Source organism: Prosopis cineraria, unplaced genomic scaffold (genome assembly GCF_029017545.1).
Source record: "Prosopis cineraria cultivar Desert tree isolate PC_DT_omini unplaced genomic scaffold, ASM2901754v1 PC2, whole genome shotgun sequence".
Classification (NCBI taxonomy): Eukaryota; Viridiplantae; Streptophyta; class Magnoliopsida; order Fabales; family Fabaceae; genus Prosopis; species Prosopis cineraria.
The window spans coordinates 12,801,089-12,820,287 of NW_026555333.1; the positions used below are offsets into that span (position 1 = coordinate 12,801,089).

A 19,199-nucleotide genomic window follows, 5' to 3' on the forward strand; every position below is an offset into this window, starting at 1 on the left:
ATTGGCCTTCTTGTAACACGATGCCAACTGCCATGCCAGCTTTCATACCTATACCTACACTTATAAACATGACTAGAAATGGAATAATAATATCCGGATTCCGGAGATGAGCTCGGAAAATCCATTTAAGAAAAGAGCAAACCATCACATAAGACACAGGGAACAGCTGGTGTATTACTCGTTCTTCTGAAGTTATATATAATACACCAAACATCTCACTTGGAAAACAACCTAAATGATATGACAATGATGGCATATCATCTGTCGGTACGTTTTATTCCATCTCAGAACGATGCCACGAAGATGCAATGTCGGGCACTGTCCAACCAGAGCTTTACTTTAAGAACTCTCTTTCTCGTACACTTCACTGGCATATTTCCAATTAATAACTTTCCATATGTTCTTCAAATAGTCCGGTCTGACATTCTTGTACTGCAACGAGAACAAAAAGCAGCATTTAGGAAACCTTATGAAAAAAGATGTAGATCTAGGAAGCCCTTTCGGTTCTTTCAAATCATGCGAATGAATGCAAAATAACATTGATACAGATGGTGTAGAGAGAAACATTCAAGTCCAAAAATAAGTACTCTTTCAAACTGGAAAACATGCTGGCTGCGAGGTCTCTCATCCTCACTTTTGCCCTCATAAGAGTTTTACAATGATGGGGAGAACAGGCACATCGCATGAGCACGTGCTCAGAGCGACATTAGGGTTGGTTTAAGAGCATCAAAATGTTCCTTATAAACCCTGCTCGGAGAACAATTCTTTATTAACCCTACAATGTGAAGTCTCATGCTTACACCCCAGAATGCATTTATATATTTTTTTTTCTTAATTTTTTTCAAGGTCGTACAAATTACAGAGGATTCAACTCTTCTCAATTGGAAATGGTTTGGAGTTATTTACTGCATCAGGAACAATACAATTAATGGTTTGTTCTCACATGGATGGAATCAAAGGTAGCAAAACTTCCAAAATTTGATAAATTTGTCGACACAAGATACTTCTTTATGTACCTTGTGATTAACAACATTCAAGAATAAATAAATGAAAAGTCCTCAAATATCCTGCAATAGAGGGTTTTATGTAACCAACAAAGAACTCCAAATTTTTACCTGTAAGTAGTATGCATGCTCCCAAACATCTATACCAAGCAATGGAACTAGACTTGGTCCCTTGGTTACCAGTGGATCCTGCAACAAAGATGTTCATGCTTAACATATGGAGGTAAAATGTCCAGAGAAATCCATATACATTGAGGACAATATTACACATAGAGAAAATGACTCCAATTTCCCCTCCATTTTCGCAACTCACACAACCCAACCTTGAACTTTAAAATCATTACATCTAATTTTATTGGTACGGAACCAAAAACATCTCCGTCAATTAATTGGACTTCAATGTGATGTTTCTAGAGTTGAAGGACTGTTCTTGTAGGTTTTGGTTTTGAAGATAAAGGGACTCGGGGGAGATTTGTGAATATTAAAAAAGCAAAGGCAAAGAGAAAGGAGGATCAGTGTAATTTTCTCTTAAAATATAAGCTTAAAAAACCTAAGAAAAATATATGAACAAATATCTTCTCTAGTATTCACCATAGCAAGCTTTGTATACTTCCACTTAGCAAACATTTGCAAACTCCACCAGAATCAAGAAAAAATCATCATATGTGTCACACATGAATATTGTGAATCATGAGAAAAGAGTTAAAAGTTAGTCCCAGACTATAAAGTCAGATCACAAAAAATAAATAAATGAATGAATGAAAATAAAAATTATAAAGTTTATCAGCAATAATCAAGGCCAAAGTTGGCAGTAAAACCAATTTGACAGAAACTATTGTTATTTTTCCTAGAACTAATCTGTGTTGACTCTTGGCATTGTATGGCATGGAAGGGAGGGGCATTCCTGGCCGAAGCCAAATTTTTGAGAAGGGAAGGGCAGTTTACCTGATTTGCAGTGGTTTCAACAACAAGCCTCTTCAATTCTTTGTCTAGACCAAGCCACTGTAAGAGCAGTACAATGTGACAATAAGTGAACAAACCAATTCTTAGAATAACTAGGAAAAATAACCACATGCAAGGACACAAGATTTATGAATATTTTATAATTTATAATCTGCAAAACTTACCACCCATCCAGACCCCTGCAAGGCTGCACCTTCTGCATTCATTTTATGTATCAATGCTTCCAAAGAACCAAGATGAGTGTCAATAGCCCATCCTAGGGAACCTTTTGGAGGTTCACCACCTCCTTCCTGGAAGGCAGAGTATTAGGATGAATGAACTACTGAAAACAAAAGTAACCATAATAACAATAATAATGATAATGATAATTGCACACTTACACGAATTGGAGTCAGATTTTTCCAGAAAATAGAATGATTGATATGACCTGTTCATGGACGGTTAGCATGGTGCCATTGAACTAGTTAAGGGAAGAAAAGGAAAAGAACAGACAAAAGGTCTCGGATCCCTCTTTAAGAAATGTTTGGCTCATTTTTGAAACCATAACTAACTTTTCCTTAAAAAAATTAAAAAGGAAACTATAGCAATGGTATCAAATAAATCCTCAAGTTCCAGTGAATAAGGCCTACATTACAGTCTTGAAACCCAAAGAAGAACACAGAATATGGATCATAGACTTCATTTGTCAACAAAGCTTTCGTCTGAATTAACCCTGAGTCCTTAACTAAACTGAAGCTTTTTATTGATCAATTAATTCCAATCTATTTGATAACAAAATCACTCGCGTAAATGGATCATGGACTTGCCAGAATTTATAAGCTAATCAATTTTAATGTTCTATAAACGCTCAGTATGTGAGTTCTAACTACCTTAACATTATCACAGGAAAAAAAGTATGCACTTAATGATACAATCCTTTGTTGTTTTGACCACATCGCATAAAAAAAATAAAATCCAAATCGTCGTTCACTTCCTTTTGATGTAGTATAAGAGTTATTATAAACAAGGTCAACTCAATTACTTTGTACAACTATCGTCAGTAAGCTGAATCAATAAGTATCAAAATATCCATCAGCTCACGCTTCATGATAGCCTTATGTTCAATAAAACATGATTTAGTAACACAATCAAGTGGACAGTCACAGTGGAGCCGAATACTCTATTTCACTTCATGATAGCGCCATATTTCGAACCCCATCCCAGCAAGAGGAACGAAGAAAGAAAGGGGAAAAAAAAAAAGATAACATCGAACCTCCGCCGTTGAACTTGATGGCACTCTGCAATTTAACGATAGCAGAGGCATCACCCTTTTCCAGAGCATCATGAAGCTGTTCGAGGGCTTTGTTATAGTTAGTGATGTAAGTCTGATGGTGCTTCTGGTGATGAAGCTGCATAATTTCGCCGCTGATGGCAGGCTCAAGTGCACCATAGTCGTAAGCAAGGTCGGGTAGAGTGAAGGTTTGCAAGCCGCGATGAGGTTGAGCTGCAGTCAACCCTAATCCCATTGATTTGGGGCCACTGAGAAGCGCAGAAGCGAGGGGTTTCCTGGACAGCAAGGATCTCATTGCCATGGCGAGGACGAAGAATGGAGATTGGGTGGAGAAGTCGGATACTCAGGATTTGGGAAGTCTATCTGCAGAAACAGCCGAAATGAACAACATTAGAGAAACCATGGGCTTGCTTGGTAATGCGTTCAAAAAGTGTTTTGGAAAAAAAAATCAAATCACTTTGAAACTATTAAAATACCAAATAAAAAGAAACTCATGTTTTTTTTTTATTTTTAAAATATCTTTTATAAAATATCAATTCTCATAATAATTAAAAAAAAAAGAAGAATTGCCAAAAAGGACATGACCAAATTAAGTTTGCTAGAAGGACTTGGGAAAAATAGTCCTTCGTTGATATTAATTCAAAGTTTTAAATGATCAAAATGTCCTCACTAAATTCTCTCCTCTCTTAGCCTTTGCTTTCCACACTCATCATGTTCTGGTAGTGACTTCCTCCCCTAACTCCTTATCCTTCATCTCCACATTCATACCTAATTATTTTTCTCCGTCCTTACCTCTTTCCTCCCCTTCCTCCTCCTCTTTGAATTTGTGTAGACAAAGCTAAGAGCAAAAAAGTCATACTAATAATTTCTAGGGTTTTCTTAAAACAAAAGGCAAGAATTCCAAGAGTTCCAAGGCATCGGAGGAGTGATCGACGATGATGACAGGCTCTTTGTTTTTGACGATGATGATAAATTGTCGTGATCCTGACAATAATGTCAACAAAGCAAAGTGAGGTGAGATCTTGGCAAGAGTTTCATTTCACAGTATGAGTTTCTACCAAGATTTATTATGTTGTTCTTGCAAATTTTATTGAATGTGGCTATCTCAAATCTAGATATTTTCCTTTATAAACAATTTCCTCCCATTGAAGGCATCTTCTCATTATATATCTTTATGTGTTAAATAGTGCAAGAATTCTAAGGGCTGTGAATTGGCAAACATTTCAACTCTAAATGAACACATCCATCACCTCTTTAGCTTTCTTTTAAGAAAAAACATTATAGAAAATAGATTTGTTGGTTTATTTATTGAATCAACTTTGTCATTATTTGAGCCGTCCTTAAAGTATATTTTCCTATTATTTGATTGATGGGAGTAGTTGTTCTGCTTCATCACTAATTGAGAATATTCCTTATCTATTCTAATTAAGAAAGGATGTAATCTTGCACCCCTATGTAATTGGGTGCTAATTGCATATTAATCATCATTATGTAATAGCAACCATTGTTTTCCTTTATCTAAATGTGTTGTGTCATTCATCTAGGGTATGATTAGTCATCATTGTGTAAAAGAAATTATTTTCTTTGTTACATTCAACAATCACACTTCATTTATTAAAAATTTCTAGATTTTATGAATAATGAACTAAAATCCTATTAATGGCAATGATCTATAATTAATGTTAAGGTACTGTAAACCACCCTCTTGCATTTGCTTTAGAGATAAGTGATGAATTAACTACAACTCTACAAGTTGGGGATATAGTTTTTTTGATGTCAAGGGTGATATTTTATTAGAAAATATGTGAAGATAGTTATTTTGCTAGGTATTTGAAAAAAGTAAGACCTGCATCCTGTCAAACTCATTGATTTATGCCTTTGGTGGTATATTATACCTACAGATTCTTGAAGAAGTTGTATCCCAACTCTGTTAAATGCCCTTGTTTTTACTATAAGTTGCTCTTTGATCCACGATACCTTCTAACTTCTTTCGATCTTACACTAATCTACAATTTTTTTTAATCTTAATGTTACTTTTCAACTGTTATTCCTATAAACAGCTTTTGATACATTTTAGACATGCTAAAATAAAATGGCCAATTCTTTTTATTCTTCCTACAATAGTTTTTTATGGCAAAAAGCTCAAAAGTTTCTGAGACTTTAGTGATTGCTTTTTAAAATTGTTATGACTGTTAAAAATATATTATGCCTATAAAAACCTTTAGCATTTAATAAATTCTAGCAATGTTGATCATAGTTCCACAGTTCCACACCTTTCTCTTCTCCTTTTTTCAATTGATTTCCCTTTTATAGTATTTTGATTTCATGTTCTAGTGCTCCCAGGTTTGAATTTCATGTTCTACAAGAGATGATTTATTGCTTTATAATTGTAATAGCTTGTATTAGATGGCAACATCAATATGACAATTTATATCAAATATGCTCTTTAAAGTAAAATTTTTGTTGAAAATTTATAATGTTTCCAATGCACTTGGCATGACAAGACTTGGAGAAGATAGAAGCATTGTGAATTTCAAAGAATCGAGAGGTAAGGATAAAGTGGTAGAAGAAAATGACAATTGTAACATTCCAATTTAAATTTTAATAGTTAATTTTTGGCAAATAGAAATTTTTAAAAAAATATTTAGAGGTAAGCAAATTAGTAGGAGATGATTATTAAATCTAACTTAGGATATAATTCTAAATTTAAAAAAATAAAAAAAATAATTAAAAAAATAATAATAATAAAAAATATTATTATTAAAATATTATTATTATTATAATAATAAAAAATATGAGAAAGAAGGAAAGAAAGAAGAGAACAAGACGGCTTTCGGTGCTCTTCCCCGGTGCAATGATTATATTTATATAGTAATAAAAAAAGAAGAGAGAGGAAATAATAAAAAAAAGATGTGGGACCCACTGAATTTTTATAAAACTCACCCGTTTCCTTTCATTTCTTCATTCTTTCCTTCGTGCGCGAGCTGAGGCAGAGTGAGCGTGAGTCGCCGGTGTGGGAGATCTGAGTTTTTAAGGTAAGATTTTTTAATAGGATATTTAGGGTGTGATTTTAAGCTTTTCAAGACTAAGTAAGTGTTCTAAAAAATTTTCTTAGTCATCCTTCCTCTTTGGTTTCTGATTTTGTGGTGGTAAAAAATTTAAGATCTGGAAGAGGGATGAATTTATGTTGAATAAATATAGTTTTTGAGGTTGTCAGTAGTATAATAAATGTTCTAGAGTATAAATTTGTTGATGATCTTTGAATTTATGGCTTATGGATCAAATTCTAAACTAGATCTGAAAATATATGTTGATTTATTGAAGTTTAGATGATTAATTGGGATGAGAAATGAATTATTATGGTTATAGGATTATGATTCTAAGCTAGAGACTCAATTTTTAATTTTTAGGTATTTTAGGTACGAATTTATGAAATAAAAAAAAATGTTGATAATAGAAATTAGTTTAGAAGCTAATTTTTTTAGATTATTAATATTTATTGATAATTAAAAGAGCAGTTAAAAATTTTACTTAATAGTATTAACTATATTTTTAATTCTATTATTAGAATTATTTTATTAGTTTCAAAAATTGAAACTAATATTTATAAATAATATGTTATTTGTATATTGTATTACTGGTGAAGATTGTGGTGAGAGAGAAATTTTAAGGAATAATTTATTGAAAAAGCCACAAGGTAACCATGTTTTAAATTTGTGATTAGTGTTACTTCATGTTAATTGGGTGATTATTGAGAAAATTATGAATTTTGTAATATTGTATAATTGTGCAATATTATTATGAATTTGTTTAATTATTGTGGGAGGTGTTGGGAGACTTGCTATTATTGTTGTATTTATGTGCCACGTGGTACGTCCATATTAGAGCTCAATAGGTGGCTTGTAAGGGCTCGGGCTAATCTACTTTTGGCCGGGTAATTTAGCACCGAGTGAGAGCTACGGCTCGAGGTTAATGGAGGGATATAAGGATGGTTGTTTGTGTGTATTGTAATATTTCATATATTTGTTGGAATTATATTATTTTTAATTCTCACTTAGTAAGCACACACTTAACTGTTTGTATACACATCATAAATTGAATTTGGTTACTGGGACTTTTGAGTCTCATTATGTGGTTAACAATTTTCAGGAGAAGAGCCACGAGTGACACGTAGAGGAGTCCCAGAGGTTTAGTGGTATAAATCCACTGTCTCTTTTGGGTATTTAATTTATGATTTATAATGTGTCATATTGCCAATATTAGGACTTTTTTGTTTATTGTCAATTATATGAATATATAAATGTAATCATGCCTTTCAAACTATTTCTATTTTTGGTACAATTTGGATGACTGTAATTTTAATATTTGGTTTACTTTGGATTGGTTAAAATGGCATGATTATAAGGCCAAATAACTGGCTTGTGTTGAAAATCAACTAAATTGCTTATTTTACTTGTTGGGAGTATAAGGATGGACAAATGTAATTTAGTTTACTTGTTGGGAGTATAAGGATGGACAAATGTGATTTAGCCTAATGGCATGTGGGAGGTAAAAATTTATCTGAAATGTTATAGTGTGTGAGTTGAAGTCAATTATAAAATATTTTATATTGAAATTATTGATATAAAAATGTGTTGGGTGGCTGTAACCCAACTATGATTGAGTTAAATTATTAAAAAAAAAATTTGGTGTGTTACAACAATACTGGAGAAGAAGGAGGAGAAGAAGGAGGCTAGGATGAATAGATTAAGAGTATTGTTGGGATAGGCTTTTTGCAAATGTTCATGTCCATGAAATTGTTTTCATTTGTAAAGCATACATGATTATGTGTATGCACATTTAAGGATATAAATTTACCTTTTGTAACTCTTATTTGTTTGCATATTCAATTTCTTGCTTTAGGTGTTGTTTTGCTTGTAAGTGAATCTTTCTCGATGTTCAATTATTTTGCTATATGGAATGTAAAATAAATTTATTTTAAACTCAATGTAAAGTGAAAAACATAAACCATGCATTATATCAATGTAAAGATATAAAGTTGTTCAGTGTATCAGTTGTTCAAAGATTTTCTTTCATTTCTACCTCTTAGTTTTCATAATATCAAAATAAATTTTCATGAAAAATGAACATATTTTTCAAAATATGCATTTGCCTTTTCACAATATTATTTGGTGTTTTCATGAAAAAAAATTCAGAATATCAATTTGTATTTTCAGAATATTCATATGCATTTTTAGAATATCAATTTGCATTTTCAGAATATCCATTTGTGTTTTCAGAATATGATGAAAACACAACATTAATGTAATATTCAAACCTTAAGTTCAAAGCTATATTTAAATATGCATTTTAAATATCTTGAAAATGTAATTTTTTTTCATTTATTCGAATAATCATTTTGAATATTCAAATATCACTTCAAGAAATTGCAAATAGCCTTCCATTTATTCGAATATGCAAAAGTGTTATTCGAATATATGGAAGAAATTTGCATTTTATTAAAGATCAACCGCATATCAAAAAAGAAAAATTGCATATGATTCCAAAAGTATTCATAAGAAAAATTAATGAATGACATTTGAAAGTGCATAAATGTTGTTGGATTATGTGGAAGAAATTTGCATTTCATTGAAGATCAATCGCATATCGAGGAAGAAAGATTGCATATGATTTTAAAAGTATCCATAGCAAAAATTAATGGATGATATTCAAATATGCAGAAGTATTGTTTAAATATATTGAAGAAATTTATATTTTGTTGAAGATTAGCCACATATTGAGGAAGAAAAATTACATCTGATTTCAAAAGTATCCATAAGAGAAATTAATGAATAATATTCGAATATGCAAAAGTATTATTTGAATATGTGAAAAAATTTACATTTCAGTAAAGACCAATCACGTATTGAGGAAGACAGATTGCATATGCTTCCAAAAATATCCATAAAAAAAATTAATGAGTGATATTCTAATATCTAAAGCTGTTATTCAAATCTGTGGAAGAAATTTACATTTCATTAAAGATTAGTCGCAAATTGAGGAAGAAAGATTGCATATGCTTCCAAAAATGTCTATAAAGGAAATTAATGAGTGATATTCGAATATGCAAACGTGTTATTTAAATAAATGAAAGTTTTTTTTTGCATATAATTGAAATTCAAATATATATAGTGGAAGAGTCGTTACATATGACTGAAAATTCTGCTTCTAGTATTTCAAAATGTTTCTAAATTAAAATTTTTTTGAAATATCAAAAGATATTATTTGAATAAATAGAAGTTTTATTGCATATAATGAAAGTTCAAATACTTATAATGGAAGAATCATTGCATATGGTTGAAAACCGCTACATATGACTTTTTTTTGGCATATTGACACTATAAGACCTTGTATTAAGGATTGATATGAAATTATTAACAGCAAAGGACCTTGTGACATATTGACAACGAAGGACTTTATGTGAAACATTGACAGCGAAGGATCTTTTTCCACTTTTTCTTTTTTTTTACAAGAAGGGCATTTATGTCATTTAATCCTTAGCTATTAATCCCAGTAAAGGACCTCATTCTCCAAAAGTTTCCAACTCCTTTTCAGCAATTAATTTGGTGGTGAGGTTTTTTATAGTAGTTTTCCTATTAAAAAATAGTTTCAAATGTTTTTATATTTAACTAGGGACACATGAACCCTGATGAAGAGACTGCTAAGGTGACAACCAGGGAATTTTATCAATTGCACTTACTAGAAGGGCTGAGGCAAGCAAAGCTAGGCACATTCCAGTCATAATTTTTAGGGGCAATGGCAGCGTGGCTAGCCCAGACATTTTTTCTTTATACTTTAAATTGCCTCACATATTCATATTTAACACTGATACTTATTGATACTTTTTTTATACACATCTATAAAGTATCATAATATTTTAATTTTTTATACATATTTGATATCTCTAAATTATTAGTCGATGCTTCTAGAAAATTTTTAAAAAATTAAATTTTTTAAAGATTATGATATTAAAATTTTTATTACCAATATTTCTGTTGGGACATTAGTAGAGATAAATGGGATGATTTCGATCATGTTGGAATTTTGGGAGTGGCAAATTTATCTTTTAATAAACCATATATAAAAGCTATGCTTTTTGTAGATGATGGTTGAGAAAGAGAAAATATTGATACTATACCTATTAGAAAGGAATTGATATTGCTGTAAAAGACTATAAATGTGTGCTAGTTTGGATATTTTTTAAATTAAAATTATATTTTTAATATTTTTATGATTTTTATTAATATATACACGTATTAGAAATATATCGTATGCTATATTTTTAAAAATGTAAATATCAATGTATTAGATATGTATCATATATGATAGCCGTATCTATATTCGTGCATTATAGCTTCTCAATATGTGTGACATTTTCATCTTTTTTTTTTCAAAAATTTAGATGAGTTTGAATTTTAAAAATTAACAGGTGAACATATCTCCAATTTAAAGAGTGTTTATAGGTGTTTATATTTTATAGATAGCTCATTTACAAGACGTGATAGTAATGAATAATGGTAGAGTGGTGGCATGACAAACCCTAAACACTTCTAACTATGTGTTGGCACTATTTTGAGTTTTTTTTTTATTTAACAAAACTTTAGAAGGGTTAGAATTTTAAGGAGAGAAAATTGTTAAAAAAAGACATCATCAAATTTCATTTTATTAAGAAAGACTTGGAAGAGATTCAATACCGAGGTCTTTTGCTAGCATTAATTTGGTGGAGAAAATAACTATATTGTCCCAAACCAAATCTCACTCCCCTTGAAAATTCTCTCTTCTCATGAGAGCTTCTCCAATCCCTGATAAGTATTTGCCTTGATGGCATCTCCTAGTAGTTGCTGAGGAGAGCAAATATATGTCTGTAAGTGTTATTTTGGTGTGTGAATTGTGCCATTATTGCTATTGCTGTGTTTTCATTGTTGCTCATGAAAGGTAAGAAAACTATTAAACAGCAAAAGAGCAGCAAAGTGATCAAACTCTATCATGATCACTAACCTTGCAATTGCATATTTAGTGAAGAAAGACACTTGCGATCAAACTCCATCACTACCCATACCATCCTTCTTCAAGGTTGCTTCCATAATGTTCTTATATTACCCATACTTTTTCGAGCCCTGAGATCTATAGGACTATGGCTTTTGTTTGAGTTTGTGCCTTGATATGGTTTCTAAAAGTTCTTTGAAGGATTACAAACATCCCGGTAATTAATTTTTATTTTATGATTATATTGATTTTTATCAAGTATATGACTTAATAGAGTTGAATTTGAGTTTTATGTGGTATTTGAATGCATACTTTTTGCTTATCTAGTTAAGTTATGTAAAAAAAAAAAATAAATCAATGGAAAAAAGTTGCAATGGGTGATTCAGCTTGTAATTTCACTTTTGATTGATTAAAATATATGGTCTTTATGTTTTACTCAGAAGCTTATACATACTCAGAGTATTTTGTAGTTTAAGTGAAAGATTATATATATATATAGGGACTTTTGATATAACTATATTAGGTGCTAGGTAGAAAATTTGCTTGATTATTTTAAAAGCTTTTTTGTTCAAGTAAGAGATTTGTTTGATTATGATAGCAAGGTAAGCGAATGACCTTGCTAAATTCCTTAATCTTTTAAGGCATTCATGTTATTTAACCTTCATCAATTATCAAAATACCTTATTTTCAAAATATTCCCAAATCCTTCTTAGCAATTAGATTTTTAGTAGAGTTTTTTTTTTTAGCAATTTTCCCTTTTAAGAATTAACAGGGCAGCATATTCCCACATCTAAAAAGCATTTACAAATATTTATAAATCATTCATTGACAAAATAGTCATAACAATAGTAAATTTAAACTTACGACTTTATGGCTTGTATAGGCAAAATCCTCAGTTTAATTCTAAATAATAAGATCCATTAAAAATTAACACATTAGACATATCTCCAAACTTGAGCACATGTATGTATTTACAAATTGCTAACATGGTTGTCACAATATCAATGAGATTTGAACTTACAATCTTACAAAATATGCATTATAGACCAAATCATCATAATTTAATTTCAAGTAACAACGGGATCTATTAAGAATTAACATATTGAATAATTTTTCAAATCAAAAGGCACATACATACATGTACTTATAAGTTGCTTACCAACAAAATCATTACAATGATAGTAGAATTTGAACCTATAAGCTTATGACTTGTAGATCATAGGCTAAATCATCACAATTTAATTTCAAGTGTCCCTTTTTCTTTCTAGAATTATATTTATATATTTTACATCTTTCAAACATTTTATCAGCAAACATCCAACTACGTCTTCAAGCACATGAAGTCAGCTTTTGGCAACCCCCCCCCCCCCAAAAAAAAAAAAAAAAAAAAAAATCCCTCCTTACAATCTCATGGGATTTCCTTGAAGGACAAATCAATTGAATTCAGCCATCAGGTCCCTTAAATAAAAATAAAAAAACACGCTCAATTAAAATAACACCATTGCATTTCAATTTTTACACAGTATGTCCGTTGATTATACTCATTTTAAACATCACATCTTGACTGATAGGTCAATTTTGTGTTCAACCTCTTGTTATAAAATGACGATAATTATAATATAATACTTCACTAAACAACCATTTCCTTGACAGTTATCCTCAAACCAATAATTATGGTTATAATTCCAACCGTTTTCAAATATTATTTGTCAGCTTAGACATTTTCATTAGTTGAATTTTAATATTTTACTCAATCACGAGTAATAGTGGCAATATTTTAATAATCCTCTTCCTCTTGACACTTTCAATGTTCTGTTCTCATCATATATTAACAGTACAAATTAATTTATTTTTTAAAATACTATCAGATTTAAATTATTAAATTCAATCCAACGGTTCACAATTGTGATTATGAACGAAAAAACAATTAAAAAAAAGGGAGCCACATTTATGTGGCTTTGTAGACCATGATAGCCTTCTAATTAATGCTACAAGTCATAAAGCTCCCATATGAGTTTCAAATGTCGACCGGTTCAACTAGGAGGATATTATCGAGTAATTGTTTACCAAAGGAAACAAATAATAAAGCAATTTGCCCAAAACTCAAAAGCAACCTCTTCAAATGGGAATAAAATTAATATACATCAAAATCATAAACAGAAAATCAAACAAAAAGAAAAACGTCCATATGCTATTGAAGGAAGAAACAAAATTTGCATGTGCACACACACACACACACAGAGAATACCCTGAAAACTACCCCAGGAAAGGTTGGCCACTTCGCGTAAATAAGTCATATTTGTTAGCCCCTAGAATTGAGACTTTTCCTCGGTAATGCTGCTGGCTAGCTATCAACTCATATAGTGCTAAACTCAATAGTATACTACCCAGAGACGCAATTCATACTTGTAAACTAAATATTATAAAGTGTGAGAATAACGATATTATTAATCCTCTATAAGGCCTACCTATAGGTTCATCAAGCATACATACTAGTCTTTCTCCTTGATCCACACAGGAATTTTCTGTCCAACAGTTTCAGCCAATGCTCCTCTATTTTCCACATTAACCAGAGGCTCAGCTGCACTTTCTTTTGACTGTAGAGGTTTAGGAGAAAAAAGGGAATCAGATCACAGAGCAAACTCAAGAGTCAAACTCAACAGGAAAACTCAAGACGTGCCAAAGTTTGTAAAATGGAATAGGTCATCTGGTCGGAAAAACTGATTGATAGTTTCATTAATCTGATCTAGTCATGCTGTTGGTAATTAAAGATGCGAGTGTGTTTGTTATCCCAAAAAAAAAAAAAGATGTGTGCATGTGAGAGAAACCTTATATAATAAAAATATATTGACAAATATGAAAAACAATTTTAAAGGTCATTTTGTAGTTTTAGTTAAAAATGCAGAAACAAATAATGCCAAAGAGTGCAGCACGACCCCAAAATCCACATTTTCGCATGGTGAAAAATAGTTTTTGGGTTGGCTAACGCCATCGCAAACACACCATAAAACAATCAAGTGAATATAAAATTACTAGCCTTTAAAGTTTCTAAGCTTTTAGAATAAATTACTAGCCGTCAAACTGAACAAATTAAAACTAGACACAGATTCACCAATTTTCAATTAAACAGAACAGTTCGACCCAATTCTTATTACCATGAGACTTGCAACACGCATGTAAGACAAACCTGAGATGCTAATGCTGTTGCTTCAGAAGCCTTTTGTTGATTCTCCACAGTGCAAAAGTAAGAATACAGAATCATCCCAATCAGGGCCATCAAAATCCCCATGATGTTCCTCCAGCTGAATGGATCATGGAGTAAAACATAACCAAATGCTAGTACAAGGCATGTCTTCAGGTGTCCAAGGACCTGATAGGTGACGGGAGATGTCTTTCCAATGACAAGAAATGTACTAAAGTTTACAGATATTGAGATAAGGCAAGAAAGAACAATGAACGCCTGTAACACAGAAAGTAACGATTGAGAATACATTTAAAAAGAAAAGAGTTACCGTGCCAATCTAAGTTCATTAAGTCTTATCTTACCACCACCAGTGTTGTATAATTGAAAGAAAATACATTATTGTTGGTCAAGAGTTTATCCAGAAATGGACCAGAGATTAACAAGGTTCCCGCTTGGTAAGGGCATGACTGGTACAGAAGCTGAGTGGAAGAAACCTTAAACTTCTTCTGAATAGTATTTGTCATCTGAAATGGGCTGGTTAAGATCTTAACAAGACATGCATATGCAGAGAAAAGGTCTACTTATGTGTGACTGAATAATATTAACTCCTAACATTTTCGAAGGACATGAATGATAGGTTCTTGCCCAGACAGGGAGAGACTAATACGAGGATAAGGCAAGCAAATAGAGAGAAAGATAGATGCTTCCGGCCTTTATGTAGAGCATGCAAGTAAAGACTTGCACATTCTATATAAGAAAACCTAAGAACATTACATGACGTATCTTTCCCTTTTAGAAAGCAGCAAAATTATTGAGAGAAACAGTTTTTAAGGTTAAAAATAGTGCAAATACAACACCATAACATAAGTAGGGAAAATATGAACAAATATATCACACTATTGGTAAAATTTAACGGAAAAATTCCTTGAGGATACAATCTGAGCGACACATGTTGTGATAACTGCAAGAAGAGATAAGAAAGAACCCAAAGCGTTGAGCTGTAAATCAGTGACTGTCGCTATCCCAACACCCACAAGGAGGATAGTAAGGGAAAGTTGGATGCTTTTACTGCAATGACAGAGAAAAGAAAACAGTTAATACAGTCTACAAAATTGATGAAAATAAAATTGAAGGATATTTCAATGAGGCGGACAAAATATGCAGGATATGAATCATTTGAAAACGATCTTTGGGTCCAAACAACGTGCCAAAGACCAAAGGATGTTACAGATCTAACATATAGAACAATATCATGAGAACTTGAGAACTCCGTGAGATGTCACAAAGCAGATTTAACCATTTAAGAGGAACAATAGAAGGAGACAGAGGGGGAAAGTTGCACCTGAATTTCTTTCCCAGAAAAAGGGTCTCCAACAAAACAGTACATGGAATGATAGCCAGCTTAGTCATCTGTAAGCAAATATAAGTAGCTCAGAACAGGCTAAAGAACCCGCCTAAATAAAAGCCGCTAGTGCACAATAAAGACAGAAACAACACAAAATTGTACCTGATAGAAGCCAACAGAATTGAAGCCCAAACTCAAATTTAAAAGCCCGATTGAGATTCCATTTAGAATCCCAAATCCCATTACAGCTTTCTGCTCAAAAGGTTTGTGCTCAAAGAATTTCAATTTCAATGCCACGTGAAGAGAACAGAATGTGACAAGAAGATGCCAACTTGTCAAGGTAGTAGCTGCATGCATATCAAAGGGCATGTAAAAGCCCAGTTCAAAATTTCATATAATGAAAAGTAATCAATACTATTAGGCACATCATCTGTGAGGTGATAATTTTTCCTTCATTGCAGAAAATTGATAAAAAAATTTAGTAAAATGTCTATTGGTATGAGTTATTAGTTGGAGGCTCACATGTATTCATATCCTAATAGATTTTGGAATTGATGTTTCTTCGGAAGATAAAATCCTTAACCCTGTCTCAGGTGCTGTGTCCCAAACAGGTAAGATTACGGCTGATAAAATTTCTCCATACCAGCAAGCCACCGAGGAAACAAGCAGCTAAAATCCTTAACTAGGGAGGAAATGTAATTTTTACCTATACTATTGAAGGGCCATTTTCTCCATCTTCAATTTACAACAAGTGGAGGCTAGTGACAGGCTGTCTCACATTCTTAAGGCTGACTTCTAGTTTGGGAGATTGACAGATGTTGAGACCAATTAATTCAAATTAGATCTCAAGTGCCAAACTTGAGGAATTTACAAATTCGTTTCTCAATTTTGCAACTTTGTTGTAAGGAATTTGCAACTTATCTTTCAAATTTTAACATAATTCAAGAATAAATAAATTTGTTTTCCCTATTAAAATTTATAATACAAGTAGCAAATTCATCATAATGAAATTGCAAAATTGAGAGTCGAAACTTACAAATTCCTAGAGCTTGGCATTTGAGACCTAATTTGAAACCTCTTTGTCATTCTCCCTTCTAGTTTCTAGTCAACTAAAATCAAAACACAAAGTTGATGTCCAATCTAACAACTCTGATTTACTTTGTTCCTGATGAGAAAATTATCAATTAGGGACGGCACTCCCATACCACTGGCAATGCCAAAGACGGGGAATCCACCCCACCATATAGACTGCCACAAAGGACTTGACACCTATGCAAAAGGTACAAGATGTGCCCGAGTCACTCAAAGACGCAACAGCCCTTGAGCGACAAGTAAAGTTGCTACCGATACAAGACTTGAGTAGCTATAGAGGGATTCGATGATACACCTGAAGAGAGGTGGAAGTCTTATCCGGATCCTTGCAACCACTTACGCCAACTTGCATTGGCAACAACTCAGATGTTTGATAGACTGTTAACTGCTTCTACAGTTACTAATTAGGTGAATTGACCCTTGTTAACTCTCGTTAAGGTAAATTAGAAGTTATATATGGAAGGAACACAAATCATTTCAGCAAATAGACTATAATCATGAAGGAGAAATACGCTAAGAGCGACGAAGTGAAAATAATTAAACAATCATATCAGTGTCACAGTGTGAACTTACCGAAAATAAAATGCAACGTGCTCATTAGTGCTTTATTGCAAATTACAATCGATACCGACGACACCACAGATAGAGTTAACGCCCCGATAGTCCCCAGCTGAAATTTCTCTCCTTCCACCATCTTCGACTTTGTTCCAATAACTGATACAAAAGATAAAAAAGGAGCCCGAATAAAACTCCTAGTTCAACATGTTAAAAAAAAAAAAAACAGATAACCAGACAAATTAAAAGAACAAGAAAGTCAAGCAAACAACATAAAGATGTCGGTCAGCAGTGGCAGAATCAGCCAACCCCAGAAAACAAAACGACGACTTTATCCATAACGCAGATAGCTAAACTTACAGACGAGATATGTTAAGCAGCGATACTAAAAGGGGGCTTGACGTAATATTTATCACACTAGCAGCAATAAAACCCGTAAGATAAGATCCAAGAATTATAGAGAAAAAATGATCATTGGCTTGAATGAAACGATGGGTGATCTATAGTTTTGGGTTACATGAGTTTAGGTAGGAAGGTTGTCACTGATCACTGTGCCAACCAGAGAAGCTGAGACCAAACAGGGTTCGTGGAAATTGAAGCTGAACCTAACGATTTATCGGAAAAGGGAAATTGGAGGAAGCTGGCGGTGATTGCGTTTTCTTCTTGTCTTGCTCCAAATTCCGGGAACGCGTTTGGAAGAGTGGGTTTTGTTTTTCGTTTTCAGGCGAAATTTAGTATATCATAATAAATTGAGGCATATTATCAATGCAAATCATTTGGGCACGCCCTTACAGAGGGAAGCGACAAAAGTAGAGACTGGAAAGTGGAAGCAAAGCATAGGTACAAATTAAAGCCATCATAATAAATATCGAAACCTTGTATCTCCGTCATGAAATAGCCTTTAGCCTTTTTACCACCTCCGGGGGAAAAAGAAAGCACGCACCAAGGTAAATTCCGAACCAGCTTTTTTCTCAAGTACGCACCATAAGCCTCTTTCAGGTCCTCCTTAAAAAAAAAAACTTTAACAAGACCTAAAAAATCCTCTCAAGTAAAAACTCTACTTGTGCAACACCAGACACTTTATTTAACTGGCAATGGAATTATATCAACTTATCTATACATGTCAAACTTAATTTTAAATTTAAAATCATGGTTTTGTCATAAATTGATATTGCTTGTTTTCCAATTTATTTTTTCAATTGTATTGCCCCAAAATTTTATCCAAAAAAACATGTAAATTTTATTTTATAAATCATGATTTTGAGTTCATCATTAATTTTATTATATATATGGATATGTTTGAATTTTTTTCACAAAACCTATTTTTTTATGTTGATGATTGATTTTAGAATATAATAAGAATGTTTGGATACTCATAAACAAAATCATGATTTCAGATTTATAGTTGATTTTAACATATAATAGATATGCTTTGATATATTTTTCACAAGAACGGGATTTCTATCTTCAGAATTGATTATTTTATGGTATCCAATATTGATATTTTTCATATCTTTTGATTTTATCATTTTTTTTTTGGTACAATGATTTGAATGGGTGGTATCTGAATATTTTATAATAATTTTGACTTATTTAAAACTCAATTCTTGAATTTTAAATTGTTGTAACTAAATTTTCAAAATTTTAATTTTGATTATAAATTAGTCTCTATCTTTTTGACCATTTAAAATATTAATTCATGTATTTTAAAAATAAAATATGAGAATTGGTGTTATTCATTTTTTTATCGTGCACAGGCAT

At 32.1% G+C, this 19,199-nt stretch overlaps 2 protein-coding genes across 4 annotated transcripts; both read right to left on the reverse strand.

Annotated features, from left to right (window-relative positions):
- Positions 1-107: 107 nt before the first annotated feature.
- On the reverse strand, positions 108-3,666 carry LOC129304196 (superoxide dismutase [Mn], mitochondrial-like). Its single transcript, XM_054943883.1, has 6 exons — positions 3,220-3,666; positions 2,348-2,394; positions 2,132-2,257; positions 1,950-2,006; positions 1,116-1,193; positions 108-432 (listed from the first exon to the last, which is right to left on the reverse strand). The coding sequence occupies exons 1-6, from the start codon at positions 3,536-3,538 to the stop codon at positions 340-342; spliced, it is 720 nt and encodes a 239-aa protein (XP_054799858.1). The 5' UTR covers positions 3,539-3,666; the 3' UTR covers positions 108-339.
- A 9,699-nt stretch (positions 3,667-13,365) lies between these two features.
- LOC129304125 (UDP-xylose transporter 3-like) lies at positions 13,366-18,258 on the reverse strand. 3 transcript variants are annotated; one of them, XM_054943780.1, is made up of 9 exons: positions 17,956-18,258; positions 17,799-17,855; positions 17,457-17,597; positions 15,954-16,138; positions 15,789-15,856; positions 15,382-15,514; positions 14,809-14,970; positions 14,450-14,722; positions 13,366-13,859 (listed from the first exon to the last, which is right to left on the reverse strand). In XM_054943780.1, the coding sequence occupies exons 3-9, from the start codon at positions 17,575-17,577 to the stop codon at positions 13,755-13,757; spliced, it is 1,047 nt and encodes a 348-aa protein (XP_054799755.1). In that variant the 5' UTR covers positions 17,578-17,597; positions 17,799-17,855; positions 17,956-18,258; the 3' UTR covers positions 13,366-13,754. The 3 variants fall into 3 exon arrangements, with proteins under 3 accessions (XP_054799755.1, XP_054799754.1, XP_054799753.1); XM_054943779.1 differs by lacking the exon at positions 17,799-17,855; XM_054943778.1 differs by having other exon boundaries at positions 17,799-18,258.
- Between the last annotated feature and the right edge of the window lie 941 nt (positions 18,259-19,199).

Bases quoted from the DNA above. Each gene is read 5' to 3' on its own strand.
- LOC129304196 (XM_054943883.1), bottom strand. From the start codon at position 3,538: ATGGCAATGAGATCCTTGCTGTCCAGGAAACCCCTCGCTTCTGCGCTT. The intron at 2,007-2,131 runs GTAAGTTTTGCA...CTGCTCTTACAG, and splicing joins TGCAGGGGTCTGGATGGGTG to TGGCTTGGTCTAGACAAAGA. The intron at 1,194-1,949 runs GTAAACTGCCCT...TCTTTGTTGCAG, and splicing joins TTGAAACCACTGCAAATCAG to GATCCACTGGTAACCAAGGG.
- LOC129304125 (XM_054943779.1), bottom strand. From the start codon at position 17,577: ATGGTGGAAGGAGAGAAATTTCAGCTGGGGACTATCGGGGCGTTAACT. The intron at 15,857-15,953 runs GTACAATTTTGT...ATTTGCTTACAG, and splicing joins ATTCTGTTGGCTTCTATCAG to ATGACTAAGCTGGCTATCAT. The intron at 15,515-15,788 runs GTGCAACTTTCC...CTGTCATTGCAG, and splicing joins TTTCTGGGAAAGAAATTCAG to TAAAAGCATCCAACTTTCCC.